This window comes from Camelus ferus, chromosome 33 (assembly GCF_009834535.1).
Source record: "Camelus ferus isolate YT-003-E chromosome 33, BCGSAC_Cfer_1.0, whole genome shotgun sequence".
In the NCBI taxonomy this organism is placed as follows: Eukaryota; Metazoa; Chordata; class Mammalia; order Artiodactyla; family Camelidae; genus Camelus; species Camelus ferus.
Genome location: NC_045728.1, coordinates 20,043,638 through 20,070,538, shown reverse-complemented (window position 1 = coordinate 20,070,538; position 26,901 = coordinate 20,043,638). Strand labels below are relative to the sequence as shown.

Below are 26,901 nucleotides of genomic sequence, written 5' to 3'. Positions count from 1 at the left end.
AATGAGTTAGTAAAAATGATATGTTAGTAAAAACTGTCACTTTTGGAAAGCAAAAGTAATGATACTTTAACTGGTGATCTTTTTTTCAATTATAAAAAATTCCTCTCACCTAAATGAGAATCTGTCCACCTTCTGACTAAGAATGCTTGAGTATCTTATTAAGGATTCCAAAACAAAGCAAAATTTTAATTGCTGGTTTAACATATGTATGAGACTATGTGGTTTTGGGATGAAAGTAGGCAATCTGAAATATATATCCATAATTGACAAAGAGTAAATCATAAACACTGTAGTCTTTTCATTTCATTCCACTTGATTAGGGAATTCACAGCATTCAGAATTACTTTTATCATTATATAATCCAGTGGCATTAATGTGTCTAAAAAGATGAACAAGATGTGGTACCAGCTGTCAAGGAATTCATAAATAAAAGGACAGAATGAGGAGAGAAAGAGAAAACAGGGGGTTTCTAAAATATCCATTAGATGACTAAGGTAAGTATAAATCCAGTAATACTGGGTCACAAGGGATGGGGAGATGCATGCTTTCTTGGGTACAAGTGAACTGGGTCTTCAGAAACAAAGATGGAAGGGTAAAGGGCTTAGAATGAAGAAAATAACCTCACCAGAAGCAACTAAGAGCCACATAAAGCTTTCTAAGCAAAGACATATTCACGTTTTAGAAATTTTTTAACTTTATATTATCAAGCTGTCAATAATATCTTAATGGCTCTTGTCTCAAGATAAATAACTTAGCTAAAAGACTAAAGAAGGTGAGACATGACCTTAGGTTCTTACTCCCCAAATCCAGGGTTCTTCCAACTATACCACAATTGCATGTGGATTAATTCTGGAAGCAATTTAAAGGCCACTTTGATGAGCAAAGGAATAATGACAAGGGAGTAACTTGGGATGTTACTGTAATACATTAAGCAAGAGATGATGAGATACTGAACTGGGGTAGTAATTACAGAAATTAAAAATGAGTACTGCACAGCAGGGAAGGCAGGGTAAAACACTACTACATAACGATAACCTGCAGATGCTTCCAGAAGAAGGAATTAAGGACTGCTCCATGGTTTTTAACTCAGAAATACAGAAGATTGATCATGAAATTAGGAAAAGAAAAATTAGATATATATCTGTATTTCATATATATAACTACATATATATATATATATATATGCATTAGGGAGGGGATAATTTTATACATTTTGAGGTTATGGTACATCCATAAAAGTCTAGCAGACAACTGAAAATACTGGTTTAGTGCTCAGCATAAAGTTCAGAGCTGCGGTTACAGATCTGGGACTCACATTCACATAAAGATGGTAACTGAAACTATGAAACTGGGGGACACAGACAGCATGAGAACCGAGGTTTTATCTTGATCTATCTATCCAACCTCTTCTTCCTGATTCCTCACTCATACCTTACTCTAACCATTCAGAACAACGTATCACCTTCAAAACAGACCATCTCGCCCTCATCTTTGCACCCTTACCCACAGTGCTCTGCCTAGGCCACAATTCCTTTCGGTTTGCCAGAGAAGGATGGTAAAGTTGCTCAGAGGAAAGAAAGTTGTTTTTTGTCTATATGTCTGTCTGTCTGTCTGTTTTAAGGAGACATTTAAGCATATTTGCAAGTAATGGGAAAGGGACCGACAGAGAGAAAGAAACTGAAGATTCCATACAAGAGAACAGACAACTGGTGGGAACTGATTCCAGAGTACAGAAAAGGAATGAGATCAAGACCACTGGTAAAGAAAGCAGCTTAAAGAAACTGAAAACACTGTTCCCACTGTCAGATGAAAGATGCAGAAAGATTAATTTTCAGGGAGAAAAGACAGACACTGAAAACATACAAATTTATAATCTCTATTTTCCCAGTGAGGTAGGAAGAAAAGTGATTGCTAAGAATAAAACAGGGAAGCTGGGGAGAATTGCAAAAGCTTTGCATAACCGCTAAGTGAAATGTAATTAAGAATATTTTTTGTCATGGGAAAATTTGCAAGAAAAAAAATAGGTCATTCTGAATTTCTTCAGTCCCCTTTCCTTAAATAAATTTTAGAAATTGTATTATTGGGACACAGAGTATGGTAATACAATTACAATTTCACTTAATGATAAATAATGTGCAGCATCGCTAATAGAATGAGAGTAGGAAAAAGGCAAAACAGAAAGGTTACAATTATGTAAATTATGCACGTGTTTACATATTGATAATAGAAACTTGAAGGAAACACTGAAATAATAAAAAATGTGGAATTTTTCTTTTTTGCATTATGTTAATTGTGCCAAAATATTTAATCTGTTACTAGGAAAGAAAAGAAGAGAAAGAGGGAGGGAGGAAAAAGGAAGGAAGAAAATTCAGAGGGAAATACTTTAAAATATTGATCAGTGGATTACCCCTGAGTGACAGGATTTGGGGGGATTTTTGTTTTCTCCTGTGTGCTTTTTGCACTTTCCACACGTCTACGAAGAATGTATATTATACAGAAGTGCATTATGAGTATGAATGAAAAAATAAAGAAAAATATACTTCAATTTATTTTTTCAAGCCCATATACAAAACCACTGTAATGGAAAATTTTGTTTCATTGTGTGAGCATTTCTAGGCAACTTGAATTTTTGTATTCATAGCTTGCATAATTGTTGCATATGAAATTGGTTTCAACACATAGGCAAGATTCTCTTACTTTTCATTATTTCAAACACCAGCTTATTAATCTAAGACAGAGCAATTATTTTAAATAATTTTGATTTACTTAAGTAATTTTAAATTATGCATATCTAACCTTACTTCTTCTCACCAAATTAAAATTTGCAAGTCAACTCATCCTGCACTTAATTTATTCAAGAAATGAGGATAAATGACTATAGAATTTTCTTAAGAATCAAATAAATTTCTGTTACTATCAATAATGGTAGCAGGAATAGTAGCACTATACATGCCAGTATCACTGTCTTAAAAAATGAAATCTTATCTTGAAATTCAGTGAAACAAATTTAGAAATAGAACCTAAGAACTTTTTTGATACCTACATACTTATCATGTACTATAAAAATGGAACCATTTTTGGTTTCCTAAAAACACTAAACTTGACTTCTTATAACTATTTTCAGTGATTTGTTATGCATGCTACAATATGGCTGAAGTGATTTTTAAACACACATAAGAATAAAATTTACTTTGGGGTTGGGGTTGACTTGTTTCCCTAAAAATGTTTCCCCCTTATATTGCAAATACACAGTACAATTATTTGACATCATCCCTCCACCTCCCTCCAGAAAACCTGGAAAGAGAATATATAAGAACCAAACCCTTCGAGACACCATACGAGCCTTGAACGCTACTTGAATACTGTAAGGACTATGTCCCGTATGGAGTAGGAGTTCATTTTCCCCTTACATTAAATATATGACAGAAAAAGAAATGAAATGCTGGTGATAATAGACTTAGAAGAAAACTAACGAGCACTTAGAGGAAGAGGGGTGAACTGGTGGAAAGAGGCTGCTGCTGGGTCATTCTTCCTTCAAAGGAAACCAACTACTTAACAGCTTCAGCGCCTGTTGGAGAGCCCTGGTTCAAAACTTGAGACAGCCCACCAAATAATTCTTCACCCCAAAATTCAACCTAATAAATATATAATCACAACTATACAAAAAAAACTACACGTTTTTCTAAATTACTACACTTGAGAGAATACGCTTCACAAAACAATTTTAAAAATATCCCGGACGGCATTACCAATTAAACGTGGCCGACAGGCAGCTGAGTGGGTGTCTGCTGTTCAGTGACCAACGCCCACGGGTCATCACCCCACCTAGGATAACACTTAGCAACCATGCTCAAGATCATGTCTGTGCCACAGAAGTAAGTTTTACAGACAGCAGTCATAAAGAGAATAGCTTTTCATTTGGAAAAGTTAAAAAAATGATAATTTTATTACTTACCTCTACCCCAGATTTTTTTGATGATATCTGTGTTACAGTTTCTTTGAATTTATTTGCCTTATCAAGTTGGGCTTTAAGCTGTTCAGCTAATTCCTTCAAACAGGAAGACAAGAAAAATAGGTGTGATCCATAGTTTAATCCATTTGTAGACTATTTCAAATTTATACAACAGAAGGGAAAACAGCACAGCAAACATCCAAGTAGCTATCACCTAAATTCGCTCACAACTCACAGCATCGTATTTCTTAATGAATTCATCTGGGTTACAAAATTCTCAAATACCTGTGGCAATTGTTTATGCTCTGAAGGTAAATACTGACAAAGACATATATTTCAGGGAGCATAGGGCGATGAAGGAAATACATAACCTTAAGAATGACATTTTTATAATACCTTAGATACTATAAACTTCCAATACTCAAAATTTCAGCTATTTGTAAAAAGAAAGTCATCACAAGATTTAAAATATTACTTTCTTTACTGTTGATAAGTAATTTAGGTAAAAATTCTGAATATATTTCATTTTTACTCTAGGAAATCTATAAAAATTTGTATACAACAATTGACATATTAAGCAATAAATCACAATAAAATAAACAGAATTATATGACAGAGAATAACACTCTCCACTGCAGTGGTTCCATGGACACAGGAACACCTCTTTTAACATATATTAACCTCCTAGCTTGGTGACCTCTCTCACTATTTTAACTAATTTCTCTGTGCTATCAAAACTCAAATGTTATTTTCCTGCTGTTGGTATCATTGCTGGTCATGTCTCTCTCACTAATTTCTGGGTTGAACTTAAGTTCAGTGTTACCAAGATTCAAAGACAAAGAGCAGCAACTGTAAGATCTGACTTTTATTAGAGACACAAACTAATAAAAACAGAAGTGTCTTGTTTGGGCACTGTTTGCTCTGCTAAAGACTGTTGTACTGATAGGTCAACAAACCGGAAGACAACTTAAGACCATTTATATCTGGATTGGAGATGCATACATACATACAGCCATGAGGGAGTCAATTTCCTCAAGACATGGGAAGCTACCTGGCTTTGCTATTCTGCCACATGCAATGTGACATGTATCTGTATAACAGGAATGTGACAGTATAATAAAGAGACAGACATAGATCGATAGAAAAATAGACGCCACTCTTATTAAATCATTTCTGTTTCAATTCAAATTACAGCATTATTATGGGAATTACGTGAGCCAATCTACACAAAGCATTTAACACATTGTCAGGCAGAAATACATTGCCTTAAAATTTGAAAAAATGAATTAACCATCCCTTTTAGGAACTCATTTTTTTCAGTTCCTAAGTAAGAGAACTTAAGAAAGTAATACCATTACTAATAAAATATGACTAAATAAAGGAAAGAAGACAGTGACCTCTTTATCTCCCTCAAATATGCTCCATAAATTAGAATACAAGAATAAAGCAAATATCCAAGTCAAAAAAGGAAACTGAAAAGCATTTAGTTTCCTAGAATCTTAAATTTTGGAAATTTGACAAAGTACGTAATTCACTTAGAAGTAGACATTGTGTTTTCAGAAGTGTTCAAGAATTTTTTCGAAGAATCAATAGGCAGCAGTTATTTTCAAAATGTGCTACATCCACATAGCTAAGGAACGTTCAAAATTACTTATAAGAAGTTAAATATTCAGTAACTAATCTCCAAAAAACACATAAGTCTTACCATATTTCCCATCATCTCTGCCTTGATAATCTTGGCTCCTAACTTGTTCTTCTCATCAACGCTCAAGATGTGTATAGAGTCATCCACCGGACTACTTCTGTTTGCATGGGACAGATTAAGAGAATATGAAATATATGTACGTTGCAAGTAACAATACCAAGATTCATGTTATTTTAATTGACCTTAACAAAGCATTCAGCACAAATAGATCATGATTTTACTACACATAAATAAATAAACAAACAAACCGCTCAACGCTCCACCACAAATCAATAGTTAAAGGTTCTCTGTTACAATGCCATGATGGCCTGTGGCAGTTATAACATCTGACCAGAGACCCAGAAGCAGTGAGAAAAATAGTATCGGTCAACTAGTCTTCATTATTTAACGCTGCCACACTCATTCTAAAAGGGAAACAAACAAGCAAACGTTAAAACACTAGAATCAGGCCATAGTTCTACACAGTGGAGAATTCCTTCTCATGCGATGGGATAAATTACTGGTAATCCAAGAAACTATAACAGGAAATCTCACATTTAACTGCATCATTCAAAGAATAAGAACAGGGACCATGTGCTCTTTTGCAAAGTCAGCCTAGAATTAGTCAGACAACATAAACTAATTTACAACTAAGATCTTGTGCCAAACCTGTACTATGGAAGCCTCACAGAAGAGAAATTTCCAGCCAAGGTCAGATGCCTTGCATACACAGAGTTGCATACACACCTACTGCCTTAAGAAAGATCAGAAAGTTCAGTGAGTGAGGGTGAACTCAGGCAGCGCCTGACTGAAGGACTCCCAAGTGAAGGAGATATAGTTAAGGCAGCTAAAGAGGGGAAAGGTGCACAGTAGAAGAATCCCAGAGAAATGCAGAGTATTTTGTATTCAGCAAGAAACTACCTGCAATCAGGGAAAGAGCTATCCCAAAGGACTGGAGGAACAGTATTCAGATTCAGCACGCCTGGGAACAGCGCCCGGTCCCACGAGCCAGACTAGGAAACTCGCACTGCAGGATGCACTGGGTGGAGTATTAGGAGCCTTGCTTCATTAGTGGAAAATAATAAGCCCTACATTAAGTGCTGCTCTGGGACCTCCTAACAAACAGTAAAAGCAGGAGTCGAAAGGATCCAACAGTTTCCAATTAACGTAACCATGTTCCAGAACAAAACTCAAGAATATTTATAGGAATGCAAAAATATCCAGCACTCAACAAAGTAAAATCCATAGTATCCAATCTAAGATTATCAGACATGCAAAGATGTAGAAAAATAAAACCCATAATTAGGAGAAAAAGCTAACCATCAAAATCAACCAAGAACTCACACAGATGTAAGAAACAGACAAGGGCATTAAAAGTTATTATTAAACTTTATTCCATATGGTCGAAAAGTTAGAGACAACTAAGACATAAAATAGATCAGAATTTAATTTCTGCAAATGAAAATTACAATGTTTGAGATTTTAAAAAAAATACACTGACTAGGATTAATGGAAGATTAGACTGCAAAGAAAAAATTAGTTAACTTGAAGCATTAGAAACTATGCAAACTAAAACACACAGAGAAAAAAGAATTTTAAAAAAATGGAAAGAGTGCAGAGAGCTACCTTAAATAACCTACTATTCATGTCACTGGAGTCCCTGAAAGAAATGGGAGACAGAAGAAACAAAGGCCAAAATCTACCAAATTTGTTGAATACTAAAAAACTTTCAGATCCAAGAATCCCTAATACAAAAACAAAACGAACAAGAAAAAACTACAGCAAGTCACATCATAATCAAATTGCTCAAAGCCAGCAATAAAGAGATCTTTAGAGCAGCCATAGGGAAGGGGACAAAAAAACATTTATGAACATAGAAACAAAGGTAAGCATGACAGCAGATTTCTCAACAGGAAGAATACAATCAAGAAGAGAGTAGCAACATCTTTAAAGTAGTTTTAAGTTGTCAACCTAGGGGCAGTGTATAGCTCAAGCGGTAGAGTGCATGCTTAGCATGCATGAGGTCCTGAGTTCAATCCTCCTCTAAACATAATCACCTCACCCCCAAAACAAAAAACAAAGTGAAAAAAAAAAGTCAACCTAGAATTCTTTATCAAGTGAAAATATCTTCAAAAATGAAATGAAGACTTTTTCAGACATAAAAAGCTGAAAGGATGTTAAAGAAAAGCCTTCAGACAGAAGAAAAATTATACCAGACTGAAATATGGATCAACACAAAGGAAGGAAGAGCAACAGAAGTGTTGACAAGGATAAATGTGTAATACTTGTTTATTACTTAAGCCTCTTTAAGGTAACTATTTAAACAAAAATAATGACAGCAGTTTATAACAAGTGTAAGGAAATTGCATGACAACACTGACAGAAAGGGCAGGACAGGGAGAAATGTAAATAAAAGTTCTTATACCATATAGTAATGGCACAGTATCACTTGAAGGTAGATAAGTTAAAGATGTATGCTGGCAAAGCCAAAGAAACCTCTCAAAGAACAAAAACAAATATACAACAATTAAAGAAATGAAATGGAATCATAAAAATACTCTGTCCAAAAGAAGTCAGATAAAGAAAAAAAGGAAAACAAAAAACAGATAAGACAAATAGAAAACAAATTTGACAGATTTTACAGATTTGAACCTAATTGTAATATATATAAATGACCTAAACACCTAAACTAAAACGCAGAAATAGTCAGTTGGATACAAAAGCAAAACCTATGTACAAGAAATGCACTATGAAGACATAAATATGTTAAAAACAAAATGATAGGAAAAGATGTATTGTGTTTTAACCCTGGAAAGCTGAAGAGGCTTTTCTAATATCAAATTAGATTACAGAGCAAAAAGTATCACCAGGGTCAAAGAAAATCGTTTCATATGAAAAAGAAGTCAATCCATCAGGAGTACAAAAGGATCTCTAAATATGTATGCACCTAGTAACAGAGCATCAAAATACATAAAAACTGACAAAATTCCACAGAAAGAGGCAAATATCCAATTATAGTTGCAGATTTCAAGACCCTACTCTTGATACTTGATAGAGTAAGAGAAAGTCAGCAAGGATATGGAAGACCTAAATAACACTAGCAACTAATATGACCTACTTGACATTCATAGAATTCTCCACCCAACAAGAGAATACACATTCTTTTCAGGTGCATAGAAAACATTTACCAAAATTCTGTGTTGACCATATTCTGAGCCATAAAACAAGTCTCAATAAATTTAAAAGGATTCCAGTCATACAATGGAAGTTCTCTGACCACAATGAAATTCAATTAGAAATCAGTAACAAAGGCATCTGCAAAACCCAACTATTTGGAAACTAACTAGCATACCTGTAAAAATCCCAAGGGTCAAGGACAAAATCAAAGAGAAATTTATAAGTATTTTGAACTGAATAAAAGTTATATAAACATATCAGGATTTGTGGGATGCTGCTAGAGGATTACTTAGGGATAAATTTATAACATTAAATATTTATATTAGAAAAGAAAAAAAAAGTACACCAGAATTTGACACATTGTAAACTGACTATACCTCAACTTAAAAAAAAAAACCCTCAAATCAATGATCTCAGCTCACAACTTATGAAAGTAGAAAAAGAGCAAATTAAATCCAAAGTAAGCAGAATATAAGAAGTAATAAAAATCAGAGTGGAAATAAATAAAAACCAAAAGCAAAAACAATAAAGAAATTCAATGAAACCAAAAGCTGGTTAAGACAATCAATAAACTGATAAACTTCTAGCCTGACTGATTGGTGGGGGGGAGATACAAATTACCAACAAAGAAAGGAGAGAAACAAAATGACCATCCATTCTAAGCACTTTACAAAAAAATTATCTGGATGGCAAATAAGCTCAACATCAGTTAGGGGAACACACATTAAAATCACAATGAGATACTGTTACACATTAACTAGAACAGTGAAAATTAAAAAGACTGACTATTCCAAGTTTCTGCAAAAAATGTAGAGTAATTGGAATCTTATACATTGCTGGTAGCAATGTAAAATGATACAGCCACTTGGTAAAGTAGGCAGTTCCTTAAAATTTAAACACATACTTACCATATGACCTAGCCATTCCTGTCCTAGGTATTTACCCAAGAGAAAAGTGTATGTTCCTACTAAGACTTGTACATGAACGTTCAAGGCTTCATTTATGGGAGCCCAAAACTAAAAACATTCTAATGTCCACCAACAGGCAAATGGGAAATAGAATTGTCATGTATCTAACAATGGCATACTACCCATCAACAAAAAGGAACAGGTAATTGTTATATGCAGCAACATGGATGAAATTCAAAATAATGATGCTAAATGAAAGAAGCCAGACATCCCCTCAAAGAGTGTATAATGCATGATTCCACTTATGTAAAACTCGCAAAAATGCAAACCAGCCTATAATGAAAAAAAAAAAAAAAAAAGATGAGTGGTTGTCTAGTGGGGGTTGCCAGGGTGTGGGAAGAGGCAGAAGAGAGAATTATTAAAGGGTACCGGGAAACTTTTGGGGCTGATGGTTTCATGAGAATATATACATTTTAAAACTTACTAAATTGGACACTTTATATACATATGCAGTTTGTTATATGTAAATTACACCTCAATAAATTGTTGCTTTTAAAAACTCTCAGAGGAGAGTGATAAAAAAATTTTAAGCAGAAAAAAACCATCACAATCCCAAATATTAAAGATATAAAATTACCAATTTTCTTTAATATCTAGATTTTATGATACTCTACTGAAATTAACCTGAGTTTTCAACATACATTCTGAGCAAGCAATAGCAAAAGATAAACAGAGATCCAAATCAAAACTTTAATAACTATATATGGAAATTATTTTTAAATACTGAATTCTTTTGGGACAAAAAAAAGAAAAAGAAAAATGTTAATAGATAGCATTTGAGTTTTTTTAAAAAGACATTAATCTCTGCAGGAATCCCAAAAGAACCATTTCTACTCATATTGGTGAAAGGAAAGGCAATACTCTGGTGCTTAGTCTAAGAAACCTAAAATATGCAAGTAAAGCACCATTAGAAAAAACACATTTTTGCTCCCTTCAAATTCTTTCAGTCTACATTTTTAAAACCAAGCTAGTGGGGACGCTTGCCTTCATGTAAGCAGAACACTGTTACTTTTTATGTTTCTATTGGTCATTACTTTGCATGTGCTCTATTTTCTGTATGGAAAACACTTTTCAGTAAACTTTTTCAAGTTATACTCTGAGATATACATCATATTGATTATATTGTAATTTATTTGAGTTTCAGGTAACCCAATCATATTTCAATACAAACTTCAATAAACATGAGATGAATAGCAGAAAGAATTTGTCAAAGTCATCTGATTTAAGTTCCAAGGAACATCCCTGATCCAAAAACAATCTCCCCCCTTGTTATGTCACTTCTTGTCACACACCAGATTTTTTTTTTCAAATTTGAATGAGTAAAAGAAACATTCTGTTTCTCTAACTTTCAGTTTCTAAGGATGACTTGGAAACACGTGCATATGGTGTAATTTTATCCCAAAGGTTCACTAGTATTTTTTGGTTAAAAATAAAATAAGCTTATACCAGTAAGTCATAACAATGAGAGGATATTTCAATTTTATGAGCTGTGTGTGAATCAAACTGCTACATCACTCTTGGTGTGTGTGGTCCATATAGAGATGAAAAGGAACACTAATATTCTGGGGATCTTATGTTGAAAAATACTGACTTAAGTCATCAAAAAAAGAATTCCTGTAATTTCGCCCATCACCACATCTGTAGCCACAATTTCCTCTTCTTGAACATTTCCACTCAAGGCTAACCCTAGATCATACTTTCATCTGCACTAACCTTAAGATCCAGTTCAATTACCCCATCTATCACCACTCTGTATGTTTAGCTTCTTTCCCACTAAAATAAAAACATACTCATATCTGCTCCTTAAAAATAAATGGGAGAGAATGAGAGAGGCACTTAACCCATGTCTCTCACGTGTACTTTCCATCTCTACCACCTCACAGCCCACAGTCATAATTTGGTCTATGACATCTGGCTTAGAAATCCTTTTACAATGATAATATTCTTGATAAAATTGCCTAAGACCTCTATTACAGTTTATCCAAAGGCACATCTTTGCCATTTGACTTGACTCTTCCCTTTTTTTTGAGAAATGTTCCTTTTCCCTTCTTTTTTCAGTATGCAAGCTTAAAGAATCAAGAGAGGGCAATCACAAAGGGAAATCCAAAGCTCACAAGTTTCAAGAAGGTAACTGGAATCTCAAGAGACTCTCTGGAATCTCAAGAATCTCTCTCCTTTAAAAGAGGCAACTTACATGGTCATGAAATTCATACTCCACACTTTTTTTTTTTTTTTTTGATGGAGAAGAGAGGGTATTTTCTAACAGGAATTAAACTGTTTATCTGTATATGGAAAGTGGATCAGGATAAATGAGATGATATACAAGAATTCTGAACATCTCTGATATTTTCAGTAGTAACAGGTACTCCAATACACTTAACAGAACAGTAGTAGGTATCAAATAAAGACATTAAAATGAAAGCTGTTGTGCACCAATGACTGAAGAACACACTATTCATCGTGTTAATACCACAGCAGACACTGCTCTGCAACTAACAGCAAGAGACACTCTTTTCTTACTTTCCCTAAGCATTTATGATGAGCAGATGCTCTGCAAGAAACATCATCATGACATCTGCAATTATCCTATAAAAAGAAAAAAGTATAAGCACTTCTCACTTTCCAGGATTACTGCTGTATTTCAAAAGCCCTCTTCATAATTATTTTCTAAAAAGCAAATCCTATTTTCCCATTAAAATGTACTTTCTTTACAACGCACGCGCGCGCGCACACACACACACACACACACACACACACATAACACACACACACAACATAAACTTGCTAAAAACTTTATAGGAAAAAGTAATTTAAAAAGCTCCAGCCCAATGACATTTCAAACACCCTGAGTACATTGCAATTATTCTTATTCCTTTAACTGTTCTTTTCTTACCACTTGTTTCCAAATTTTCTCCCCTAAGGATCTCATGACTATACTTAAAGCCTTCAGAACCTGGTATCCTTCTCTTGTCCTTCTAGGCTACCACAGCAAACTATGCCAAGACTGACATCCAAAGATTAAATATTATATAAGATGGGTAAGTTTCTGGTATTAACTTTATGCAATCTAAATTAAGGACATCACATTAGTTTTTGTTCATATTAAACACTATTCTAAGTTTCAAACTCTTGAAAAAATATAACTAATATATTTTACAGCAAAACAAAATTATACACAAACACATTTTATTTCTAAGAATAAAAATCTTCAAGTTCTTAATTACATGGGCCACTATTAGAGGATGTTTTCCAGCTACTTAAGGGCCTAAAAAAGGACAAAGGAAGGGAATAAATCTGATCACAAAAAGAATGAATGAAAAAAGAAAAGTAAAGAAAGAAAAGAGCAAATCTAAAAATGATGAAATATATATATATAATCACAGGACAACTATAAAATCACTCACAAAACACTCAAAAAGTAAGCAAAACATTTGACTAGTTAACAAAAATAAAACTAAAATAAGCAACATAAAAAGAAGCCAAACTTCACCCATAATTAAATAAATGTAAATCAAAGAAAGCACCTATTTCTCAACTATGTATCTATGGCAAAGATTAAAAAGCTCAATAAAACAATAGGCAAGGAAGATAAAAGTCTTTTTCACACATGACACGGTAAGAGTGTGAATTGGTTAATATAACAAAATATATAGATGTTTCCACTCTTTGGAATTTATTTTACAGCTATATTTAGTAGTAGGTAAAAATGCACATACAAAACTATTCACTGTAGCATTATTTAGAGCAATAAACTAAAAACTATTTAAAGTCCATCAATAGGAAACTGAAGAGAAACACTAGCTTATGTCTAAGTTTTGTAACAGAATATTAAAGAGACATTAAAATGAAAAAAAGCACATACATATAGGCTGTATGAAAGATCTTTAAGATATATGGATTGGAAAAAAACAAGATTAATGATAGTATGGTCAGCCATTGGTACATTCCAGGACCCGAAGTAGACACCAAAACCTCCAGATGCACAAGTCCTTCATAATAAAAAAGGCAGTCAGTCCTTTGGAATCTGTGGAATCCCTATTCTTGGATTCAACCAGCCATAAACTAAAAATATTTAGGAAAAAAATTCCAGAAACTTCCAAAAACCAAAGTTGAATTTGCCATGAGCTGGTAACTATTTACACAGCATTTACATGGTATTTACAACTATCTACATGGTATTTACATTGTACTGGGTATTATAAGTAACCTATGGGTGATTTAAAGTATATGGGAGAATGTGTATAGGTTATATGTAAATACTACGCCTTTTTATACAAGGGGCTTGAGCAGCTGTGGATCTGGGTATCTGGTGGGATCCTGGAACCAATCTCCTGGTGGATATCAAGAGATGACTGTAATTATAGTATATATTTTACTTCTTGTAAAAAGGTCACAGACCCAGGAAATGGCCAAGTGTTACATACAATTACCAGATAAAGCACCAGTTAAATTTGAATTTCAGATAATAATAAATTTTGTTTTAGTTTAAGTACATCCAAATTTTGCAAGGAACTTACTTTTTTTTATTTGCTAAATCTGGCAACCCTAGTTATATAACACTATGCAAGTCACAACCTCAGTTGCCTCAGTTTCCATATCTGGAAAATGCAGAGGTCAGTTTATGATTTCTTCTAGTTCTAAAATCAGTCCTATGATTTTTTTTTTCCAGTTCTAAATTCATTGGTTCTAAGTGCCCTAGAATTCTGGCATTTTATAAAGACTTCTACATATACCCAGGATAATGTTCAGACAAATTAACAGCTTCTAACAGCCCTTTACTGAGACCTTTACCCCGACTGAAACTGGCATTCTTCAAGGTCCTGCCCCTGGGCTCTTACTTTATACCACTCTGCGTGCTCAGGAATTCTTTTTTGTTTCACGTACACGTGGATGATTTCTAGATTGCCCTTTCCCTCTCCAATCAATCATAAAATTCATGGAAAGCCTCAAAACATCTATAACATTAATGTTAACACAATTAACAAAGAATACTGTGTTCAGACCAAAACAATAAAGCTTTTCTTGAGTGCCTGTATTACAATTATCTACCAGAAGCTTACAATGCAACATACAAACATGAAGCAGTTACAGAACCAGAAGGAATACCAACAGTGTAAGACGGCTTACATATTCTGCTTAGTTGCAGTCACAAAAGTCAAGACCAACAGGTCACCCAAGCGTTAAGCCAACTCTAATTATATCAGGAAATAAGAGCCTCATCCCACTAGCAAATGGTGACTGAAAGTCTACCTTCCAGAGTACCTGGAGGGAAGCCTGGACAATTATAGATACAGCCTTAGACATTCTCTAATCCCTGCCATGTCTATCCAGTCAATACAACTGGACTTCTCCTTTGGTTTCTTGGGAGCAAAGCCCTGACTTGAACCGGAGCCCGTTTGACTAGGCTTCCCATTATTCAGTTCAGATTTTGCTAGCTTCCCCTCCCCACTGAAAGCTACGCTCTGCACTCTATAATCCACAGCTTCAGATACAGTCACTAACAAAAGTGACTTACCAGACTCATGCCCCCAAACCACAATGCTTATACCTACCACGACCACTAACAAATTCTATTATTTGCTAAAACCTGTTCCTTTAGTGTCTCATTCATTTGGTGGTATTTTAAAACATATTTTAATGATCATTCAAGCATAAGTTAGTCATTATCCTTTGACACATTTTCTGTTTATGGCCACCTCAAACAGGGCTAGCGCTATGGTGAAACCAAGTTTTCCTGGGTTTCATTGCACCCAGCCCGGGTTTCCTGGCCTACTGGGCCAGCCTGTATGTAAGTGCTACAGGTACAAGAACAAACCAGTAAGTGCTGCCTCTTTTCCTAAGCATTAGAGGTACAACCACTGTCCTACCTATACTTTGCTTTCAAAACTCTCACATTAGCTTTAAAACCTGTCAGTTGTCAAAGTGGATTACTTCTTTCTCTGCAAGTCAACCCACCAAAACTCATGCTTCCCTCTTGCAGGATCTTGCACTTATCTTTTTCACTTCACTGGGGCTATGGCAACACACTTTCCTTCAGCCTGCCAGACCTCCAGCAGACATGTAATGTTCATAATTATTATTATGCTTAACAATGCAGCAATTTCCTTTGAAAGTAACATGGCAGCAGTAACAAAATCTACCAAAACATTTCCTATAGTATACCCATTTAAAAGAATTATTAACTCATTTAGTTTTTCAGATCGCAAAAAAGCAACAAATTTTGAAGAAGTATAACTACTGAATTCTTCTTCCAGATCTTTTTGTTAAATAAACTGTAAAATGAAACGCAATCCATGAAATGAAACTAGTGAAGTGTTCAATGTGCATGTCTTATCTCCTCCAAATTTAAGAAACAGAAAATCATAACTCACATCTAATTAGTAACTGATGTTCTAAAAATACAGTTCAGTTTCTTGAATCCTCTGGACCTTAATACTCATTTATCAGTTTAAAAAACAAATGACAAAATACCCAGCAAGTGAAGACTCTGTGTCCTGTAGGTGTTCTTTTTTCAGGGAGTCATCTCTCAAGCTTTCATCCTGTGATTCTTCTCTCACATCTTCTGAAACATGTCCATGTTCAACATTGCGACTCATGTCTAATTCTTTTCGATTTGGATGTTTCCAGTCTCTTTCTCTCCCATCAGATCCACTCCACGATGATAAACTTTCTTCACTGCTCTCTGTAGGTTTTCGAAAACCACAATGCACAGAATTCTGAGCAACCAGGGCTGAAGATGAACTAGACGGTTCAAAGTTCCTGCTCTTGCTATGAAATGACAGCTCTTCATCGTCAGAGGGTCTTAAGAATTTCGGTCTCAAATTTCCAAGAGAAGAAAACTCTTGCTTTTGCCTTGGATTGGATTCTTTTCTACATGTTTCTAAAAACCCAGACCTATTATCTTTTTCAACATCACTAAACCTATCTTTATTGACATTATTTGCAGTATCTGTTACACTGTATCTATCTCGTGAACTTTTATTATATTTTACCAAGTATGATTTTCTACTTTCTTGACTGCTTTGTGTTCTTTCTGAGCACGTTGGTTTCCTCCACCGTTCTCGTCTACAATCTTCTTTCGTAAATGCAGTTTTTTCAGCTTCTTTTAATTTCAACTGAAATGCTTCCACTGACTACAAAGGAGAAAAATTAAACAGGATATTTAAAATTAAAAATGGCTCAGTGAGTTGCACCCCACATGCCACTGTCAAATCTATATTTCAAAAAGATTAAAAATATGCATTAAAAATAAAACTGAACAAGTTCTCAAAGGAAATAAAGGTGTATATTTTTGTGATTTTGGAGATGGTCAAGGCCTGTCAAAGAATTAAGAAGAACATTAAGTCATGAAAGAAAAAGCTGAAAAAATATTTTAAATGTATCCACAGCAAATATATACAAAGTAAAAAAAAACATGAAACTAACAGGAAGAAATTTGAACAGATTTATTAAAAGGTCTTAAATCAATATCCCAAAAGAAAAATGGGTAAATACTATCAATAATCAAATCAAATGGCCAAAAAAATTGAAAAAATATTCCAGTTTACTAGTAAACAAATGTACAAAAATAAAAGCAAAGAAAAACATTTATTTACCAAACATAGTAACACAGACTATAAAGAATGATAATCCTACTCTTGAAAATCATGTGCTAAGTCATTTTAATTGGTCTAATTTCTTCAACTTTCTGTAGAGAAATTTTACAATATATATCTCACTTTAAATGTCTCAATGCTTTAAAATAGCAATTTCACTTTTTAGTAATGCATTAAAGAAAATAACTAAATGCACTGAAAGAGCCGGTCAGCACAGCGCTGTTTAACAGCGGAAAAAATAAAAACATCGAAGTCCCTCCATTGACAATTAAATAGACAAACAGCAGTAAAACCATATAAATATATATGTAAATATTAAGAGGCCATTAACATGTATATATTTACTGGCATCCAACTATGTCTATTTTAGTAAGTGAAAGAAGTAGGATGCATTCTATAAGCCTGCTTTTATAAAACTGTTTATTTAAAAAGTATACAAAAAACAAAAAAATCTGAAAAATATGTCAAAATATTAACAAAGATTCTATTAAAATAAAGAATAAATTTTCTTTCTTTCTTTGTCTATATTTTCAAAATCTTACTCCTTTCTAAATCTTTTCTCTGAAATTAAAACAGGACATCAAAAGCTACTGAAACAGAAAGAACATCCACACTTGGTGAATGAGGGAGTTTGTTCTAAAATATCATATATTGCTGCACAACTCCACTGCTTTACACACACACACACACACACACACACACACACACACAACCCCCCAATCATTTCATGATGCATGTAAGTCAAATCATTACGCTGCACACCTTAAGCTCATGTAGCGCTGTATGAAAAGTGTATCTCAACAAAACTGGGAGGAAAATAAGTATCACATTTTAAAAGCAAACAAAAAAAGGGTATACACACTCTCTTTAAAAAAAAAAAACAAAACTGGTATATTCTAAAACTCTGGAATGCAACAGAAACTCTGGAACAAACCAAAATCTCTGAAATATACCAAATTTTCAAAAGTGGTAATGCCCAGAGGTATTCTACAGAGGCTTCTGCAGTATTCAGATTTTCTCACAATGAAAAAAAGGTTGCTTTTACATTAAACATATGCATACTTCAATTTCACATACTTCAGTTTTATATTCATTATGCCAATATAAATATGCTATATAAGTTTACATAAAAATGAAAAGCAAAAAATGGCTTCAGCAATATATAACTTGATATTAAATGTCAGTTCAATTCAAAAGTGTTTCCCAGCAAAAAAAACCGACAGACACACAATTTCTCATATAACTCTGAAAATAATATGTATCTCCTTAATACCAATACTCACCCCATATCTTTCAGCTACAACATCTTCAAAATTTCTATTTTGTTTCTCAGCTTGTTCCTTCATTCTTTGGTAAGACTTCCTTAGCCAGCTTAAACCACCATCTTCTACTACTGAAATTAAATTCCAGTATTAAATGTTAGTTATACTTTTCATGTGGTTATGACAGAATTAATATTTATTGCTACTACAATTATTTCTAAAGTATGAAATTGAATATTACTCCTTGAACATATAAAAATAGTAAGTGTTTTATAATTCAACATATATCTGAGCACCTATAAATGCAAGGTATAATTTTACAATTATGAGAAAGGAAAAAAAACTATCCTCAAAAAAACTGCAATCTAAGAGAATAAGGATAAAAGGACATAAGTAATTATAACAAAGATAATATTTGATAAATATTATAAAAAGCTATAGAGTTATACAAAAATGAGAAAAGGGAGGGATTATTTATAAATGTGAGGTAAGGGAAAATGTCACAAACAGGCTTAAAAAATGAGATGAATTTCTACAAACAAAGATAAGAGTAGGCAGGGTATTCTCAGAAATAAAGAATAAAGGTGTACACAGAGGGGAAAAAAGCTACCTCAGATATAGCACAAGGAACAAATAAAGAAATTATAATCATGTGGAACCACATTAAACCAAATTACTCTCCTTTAGTTGTGATTACCAACTCTGAAAAACTGAATGAACTTTATAAATGCTTGTATTTCCTTCTACATACATCACACTTCTGATTTTTGTAAAGAAGAAATCTAATCAATAAGTAAGTCAAAACTGTTCCTGATTTTCCTTGTTCAAAAATCAAACTACTTTTCATCTCCCAGCTGTATAACCAACAAAAATACACACACGGAGACCCTAAAAGACATGTATGAGAATCTTCATAGCACAAAAATCTGCAGTAATCCCAGCCAAGAAACAGCCCAAATGTCCATCATCAGTAAAATGAATCTGTATTGTAGATTATGATGTATATTCCTAAAATAGACTGCTATACAGCAATGAGAATGAATGACTATAAATACACACAACAACATGAATGAATCTGAAAATGTGGACAAAAGTAGCAGGAAACAAAAGAGGACAAGTGCATGATTCCAGGAAAAGCTGACTTTCGGTGCTAGAACCCTTCGGGCTAAAGCACAGTGACTCGAAGAGCCACACAGGGAACTTCTGGGATGCTAACAATGTTCTGTTTCTTAAACTGCACGTTCATTGCACAGATGTTTTCATTTTGTAAAAATACAGCTGACCCTTGAACAACATGTTTGAACTATGCAGATTTACTTACACGTGGATGTTTTTCAATAGGAAATACTACAATACGACACAATCTGGAGTTGGTTGGATCCATGGTTGGTTGAATTCACGGACACAGAGGGCCAGCTCTAAGTCATATGCAGATTTCAACTGTGCAGAGAGGGTAGGTGCCCCTGACCCCCATGTTGTTCAAGCGTCAACTGTAATCAGTCTGTATACTTATGATTTGTGTACTTTTCTATATATGTGTTAATTGTCAATAAAAAGTTTACTTGAAAAAATAGATTTTTCAATTCTGAAATTAATTCTAGTTCCTCATTCAAATCTCATAAGTTTATTTTCATTAAGCAATCTCTTCTAAGATAATGGGTCTTCCTTTACAGGTCTAAAATACTTTGTACTTCAAAATCCAGATCTCTAGGTAACTCAGTAATTCACTTTTCACTCAAGTTTAGTTTACTCTTGCTCTTTTTTCTTATATATTCTATGAGTTCAAAATTAACAATGCAGCTACTCAAGGAAGTTAGTCTAAATCTGCAATTTACAAAGTGATAAGAGAAACCCATTGTAAATAATACCTATGTTAATGTTCCAGCTATATAATTAAATCTTTTATTCCAAGGAGTTATCTGTGAAACTGATAAACTGATGGGCGTAGTGAAAATTTTAATTCACACACATGGAGGTCTCATAGAAATGAGACCTAAGAAGGGACCAAAGCAGGCAATTTTTTATACTTTTTAGATAGAGAAACAATAATCTATATGGAATTGACAGGACGCCAAAAAAAAAAAACAAACCAACAACAACAACTCAGGCTTGAGTGCTTGCTTAATTAGTGGAAAATCTAAACAGAGCTCGGGTTTGAGGTAGTAAATTCAAGAAGCAACAAGGCCTGTATGTAATAGGCTTCTTGGCCTCGAATTCCCTATCTTTGATAAGAATGTCTTTCTACCTCCAGATACAGGAACTGCATCTTTCATATGAGATTTATTCCGTTTTTAAGGAGACAGAGAGGAAAGTCAAAGTGTCCGTCTTGCATCAGCTCTTTCTTAAGTACCTTTAATTCAAAATAATCAGTATACCATTGAGGTACATGCTGGGGAAACCTACCCTGGACCCCAACAATGGGAATAATGAAATATTTTTAACAAGAGAAGTAACCAAATTTAATATTTAAAAAGCAAACAAAAATATCAGTTTGCAGTACCATCTATCATGAAATTCAATCCAATTAATATTTTGTGAATATTTACTATGAATATGAAAAGTTGTTAAACTGAGAAGGAAATAAAAACATGATAAGGGGATAAAAACATGGGTGAAGGGGGTATATATTTATTATAAAATAAAGAATAAATAAATCTTAAAAAAAAAATCATGAATAAGGTATGGTCCCTGTCCTCTATCTGAGATAAAGATATATCAAATATAGTAACTTCATTGGTATGGAACAATTACTATCTATTTGTATCTGAAATCTAAAAATTTAAGAGACTGAAGTATATGCTTCCATAATTAAAAGTTACACTGTTATAGACAAAATACAACCAAATGAATTGGGCTACTTTCCTCATTTTTCTCAGAAAACAGGATAACATAAAAATAGCAGCAAACTAAATATCAGGAGACCTAGATTTTAGTCTTGCTGTTATTACCAGATAGTTGTAAGATCTTAAGCAAGTCATTATTTCTTTGAACTTCTGCTTCTTTGTCTGTAAAATATGGCAGTTGATTTAAACTATCTTTGAAATTTCTTCTCAAAAGTTTCTATAAGAAAAAGCCAAAATATAAAGAGGGAAAAAAAATATGTTCATATGAACAAAAATATATAAAATAATAGAAGGCATTTTTAAGAATTTCTACTAACTACATGGTAACAGACATAGTCTTCTAATGAAGAATCAGGGTAACTAACCCTGGACTAGAAGACCTGGTTCTAGGACTGCTCACATGCCTTTAGGCAAATTACTTGACCAATCTCAGACTTAGTTTCCTGAAAATTAGGGATGCTCTTCCTATAAAGTTAGGACCTCTACTTTGCTACCCTCACCTGGCTGCTATGAAAATAAGCTGATATAAAAATGTGCCTTGTAAATTTAAAAATTGTACAAATATTCCCATTACTAAAATATGATTGAAGGTAACTCTGTATGGACACTGAAAACAATTTACTTACTTTTCAATTTAATTTTCTCTAAGGAAAAAAAAATCAGGAGTAACCAATTAATTATTGTATATATGTGGCATCTCAATCATTACAATAAAAAAAAAACTTGATAAAATCTTCCCAAATCATTTCATCACAAGGACAAGTATTTGACATCACCATCATTACTGAATATTTACTATATTCCAGATACCATGCTAAAAGATTTTCTCATTTATTCCTCACAATAGCCATGTAAGACAGCTCATGCCATTATTTCCTACATGTTGTAAACTGGGCTCAGATAGGTCAGGAGACATTCCTCAAATCACAAAACTAGTAAGTGGAAATGCCAAAATTCTAATCCCAAGAAGTCAAATTCCACAGTCTAAGTCCTTAAGAACACTGCGTCACCTCTCTGTACCTCCTTCATATCGCTGCTGTAACACTTGCAGGCGCCTCTCAGCTTCAGCCCTGCCGCTGGTCTGAACAGAATCGCTACGCTGCCTGCACCTGCCTGCCTGCCTGCCAAAAACCTGCAGACCATTTTTTAAACTTAATTTCAACTCTGGGATCTGAACCCCTGACAGACAGAGGCTTTCTATCATTCTTCCTCCTTTTAAATAAACATAGTATGAGACAGAGAAATGGTGAGATGATGTGAAGGGCAAGGGAGAAAGGCTTTCCAGAACCTTTACGTGAGGCCCTTTTCTCCTCGTGTCTTTGATTCCGCTGGTTCAGCCCACTGGCAGATGCTGCGTAAGGCAGAACTTGGGCCTTCTCCGATCAGTAAAGTTAAGGACCTGGTAACTACAAATGCTCAAAGGCAGGACTTGTCAGTTCTAAGTTTTCCCCACAGATGATTTTACTGACTGTCCTCTGACAGCAGAGATGGTGAAAGCTTTGATTATAAAATCAGCCCTATGCAGTAACAGTTCACTGAGCAAACTTGTGCTCCCCAAACAAGTTTCTAAAAAGACAGTATTTCAACAAGACCTTTGTATGATTACGTGCATTATTACATAGCCCAGCAGAGACATTTCTGCCCATGCTGAAAGGCAATAAAGAAAATGTTGCAATTACTAATAACTTCAGTAAAATTAACAAGTACAAATTATAAAGGAACCTAGAAGAGGCTCCAGGGACAGCTCCATAAAATACAAAAGAACCTGACAAATGGCCAGAAAATACACAAACTACATATGAAAAGCAGGAAAACGTTCTGATTAATCACTAGGATAAAAAGACAACAATTTATACTACTACGCTGCGTGTACTGGGTTAACTGTAATTAAATAACTTCTCATTGAGTTTCAGTGTAACACTTAATTGGCATATAAGTACTTTTTAAATTATGATGGAAGGTATGATTATAAGACAAATACTTTGTCTCCATCTGCTAGAAAGTAACAGCACTATCCTAAGGTCAACACAAGTTTTATAAACGCTGGCAAAGTAAGAATTTCTGAAGATATGAAATCATATTTTTTAAATATTAAAATGTTTTAATGTTTAAATATTTAAATAATGTATAAATATTAACACATCAGTGTCATGAAATGAAATTTTCATTTCACAGCCTTAATACTTTTTACATTTTGTTAAAGAATGTAACAAATCAAAGCATTATATCCATATACATTATTATATCTTAAAATGATGCTTTTCATGAATCCATTCAAAATATAAACTCAAATATGAAAACATTATAGACAATTAAAATATTTAATCAATTTATTCCCATAATATAGTTAAAATAATCTTCCCAAGTATTAATAATTTAAAGAAGGCCTTACAACACTACAGATGTTTTATCAATGCTTTCCCATATATAAATTGAAATTTTAGTAATAATCCATAGATGCTTATAATATGAAAACAGACTTCACATCAGATAATCAATATATTTCATTGTTTTACAAATATATAAACAAAGAGATTTCCAGACTTGAACAAAATTATAGCACTGAGCAGAAATATTTAAATAACTAGCAATAAAATTTAGATGTAATACATCTCAAAATCTGATTTAATTATTATTCATTTTTGGAATTCATAATATACCTTGCCAATCTACCAACAAATTCAAGTCATTCCCTGAGGAATATCAAGTTATAAGAAACGCCTGTATGGCTACAACCAAAATACAAAGATACCTTTAGTAACTGATGGCACACTGCAGTCTTCTGGGGGGAGACCTGTCCCACCATCCTTCCAGTATGGGTTCAATTCTCTTTCCAGCAGCCTGGACTGGGACAAAACATTTTCAGAGGTCACAATTTTAAAATAACCCCACCATAAAATATACTAATAAATTAAAAATCTGAAACTCAATTAACAATTGTAACCTTAGGCAAATATTTAAAGCACTCTTAAGGCATGTTCTTTTGCAACTTGCAGGAAATAACGTCTAAATTAACATTCACTCAATGCTTTTATTCAATGCCTACCATGAATCAGAACGGTGCTAGATGCAGAAGATGTAACAGTCAATATGCCTAACTAGCCCTCGCTAGCTTATGAGACAGAAAGGAATACAGACAACATACAAGTAACAGACAAGCGCTTTGAAGACAGAAGTGGAGTGTTAAAGCCATACACAATTCAAACGCCTCTCATGTTGACAAATCAAAGAGTTCCTAGAGGAAGTAATATGAGTAGTATCAGACCTAAGGATGAACAGGAATTAGCCAGTTTTCTTTGTGAAGAAAGAGCATTAAGATGCTCCAAGTAAAGGAAACCCCAGAGGAAGGAGAAAGCAGAGCAGTTCTTAGGGAACTGGAAGTAATTCAGACATGCTGAAACTCAGAAGCCTGAGTGCGTAGTGATGAGAGATGAGGCTGCACGGTAATCAGGGCCTAGGCCAGGAGCCACTCTGCGCTTAGGGTAATGGTGAGGCATAAAGATGGGCAGCTTTGTTTTACACAGAGAGTAAACTGGTTTCAGAATGGAGAAAAAACTGGAGAAGATCAACATTAGAGGCAGGAAACCAGTCAGAAGACTGTGCAATCCGGAAAGAGATGACAGCAGCCCAGTCATGATGCAAGTGTCTACTGTGTCCCGGGCTCTATGCCAGGCACTGAGGCTACAATGAATAAGCCAGGCGTAGTCCCTGCCATTGAAGAGACAATGGTCTAGAGAAAGGGGAGAGACAGGCAATGTTAATACAGATGCGTGCAGTGAAAGGAAAGGGTGCTGCAGACACACTGTACCAGGGGCATCCACGTTGACTTAGGGGGTCAGAAAATGCTTCTTAGAACTAATAACGGTAATGATTAGAACTAATAATGCCAATTAGGTAGAGAAGAATGGAAAGAGTTAATTAAATGTTAGTTTCCAGTTGTATGAACCAAACTTTCAAAACAAAAATGCTACATTAAAAAAATTGTTTTAAGTGTTTAAAGCGTATTTATGAGTTGACAAAACAGTACAGAATCTTCAAAGAATGAAATCTAAGTTAAAGGTTAACTTAGAGAGATGGGCAAAACAGTAAGGATCTGACTTATTTCTGTTAGTGTATAGAAGACTGTCACCCCCCTTTTGTGTACACAGATTCTGTCGGCTCCCTTTTTAGTCTACTATAAAATTCCATAGTATCTACAATCAAGAAATTCCTTCCAGTGGTCTTATTTGGACACTCAAAGAGATACATATCAGACACTCAACAGGATAACAAAGACTGAAGTTAAATACTGAGGAGGGCAATTCACAATAGGTAGGACAAATTATGAGATACTGTCTAGAAGTACAAGAAGACTGAATGTATAGAGAACTACTATGAATCAGTAAGAAAAAGACAACCCCAGAACAAACATAAACAAAATATAAACAATCAGTTCATAATATAAGAAATCTGAATGACAAAAAAAACTCTCCTTGTAATCAGAGGAATGAATATTAACACAATGAAATACCATTTCTCACACATTAATTAGCATGACAAAAATTTTAAAGTTTGGCAATTCAGATAATAAGTATGGTAAAGAAATACGCATTGTTGGGATACTATAAATTAATATAATCTCTTTGCAAGTATCTGTAAAACAAGATAGGTGCAAACTTTTATAACTTAGCGATCCCACTTCTAAATATGCACTACGGAGAAAATCAGCACTGCGTGTAAGTTTCTAAGAGTGAAAAACAACAAATAATGTAAATGTTCATAGATATCCAAATGGCTATTTACAGAATGGCAGAGTTAGATGATGAAAGACTACACAGTGATTAAAAGGGAGAAATGGAAATAAAATATATCAACATGAATCAATCTCTAAAACATGCTCAGACCTTCTAGTCAAGTGGTTTATTAAAGTTCAATTCATGTCACCATGTGTCTCTCTGCTCAGGACCAACAGAAAAGATATAGAAAATATAAAACATGTTTGTATTCAAAACAAGATAAACATCTCTGTGGACCAGAAACAGAACAGAAATGCAAAGTGGTAAACAGAACTGAAGCCACATGCCTACTGGGCTCTATGTGAAGGCAGAAAATGTTAATCCTTAGTTCAATTTCTGTAAGATAAAAAATACTAAGTGTTCCAGCTGAAACAGAATGGAACCAGTCTCACCGCATGAAGTCAAGGACTGGAGTGGGGAGATGTCCCGCTTGCGAAAGAAGGTTGAACAATCGGTATGTACCTCCCTCTGCTATAGGCTGCTTCTATAGGAATGTGCTACAGATCTACAGCTTACAGCACAATGAAGATGTAAGAAGCCAAGAAGACATGGACAAAGACATGAGCATTGGTTTTCAAGCTTTTTTTTGGACCCTAACCCAAAGAGAGATTTTGTGTGTGTATGTGCGTGCACCTAAAAAAACCC

The 26,901-nt window shown here is 34.1% G+C and overlaps 1 protein-coding gene across 8 annotated transcripts in view; it reads right to left on the bottom strand.

Annotated features, from left to right (window-relative positions):
• LOC102503986 (CWF19 like cell cycle control factor 2) overlaps positions 1–26,901 on the bottom strand; it is a 179,232-nt gene that overhangs the window by 49,749 nt on the left and 102,582 nt on the right. For 2 of the 8 annotated variants that reach the window (XM_032472555.1, XM_032472552.1), the window contains 5 exons: positions 24,234–24,327; positions 18,660–18,769; positions 16,253–16,914; positions 5,658–5,754; positions 3,956–4,048 (listed from right to left, as the gene is read on the bottom strand). In XM_032472555.1, coding sequence (XP_032328446.1) covers positions 3,956–4,048; positions 5,658–5,754; positions 16,253–16,914; positions 18,660–18,769; positions 24,234–24,327 — 1,056 coding nt within the window. Of the gene's footprint in view, positions 1–3,955; positions 4,049–5,657; positions 5,755–16,152; positions 16,915–18,659; positions 18,770–24,233; positions 24,328–26,901 lie in introns of those variants that run through there. The other 6 variants (XM_032472553.1, XM_032472558.1, XM_032472554.1 and 3 more) reach the window with 5 other exon arrangements.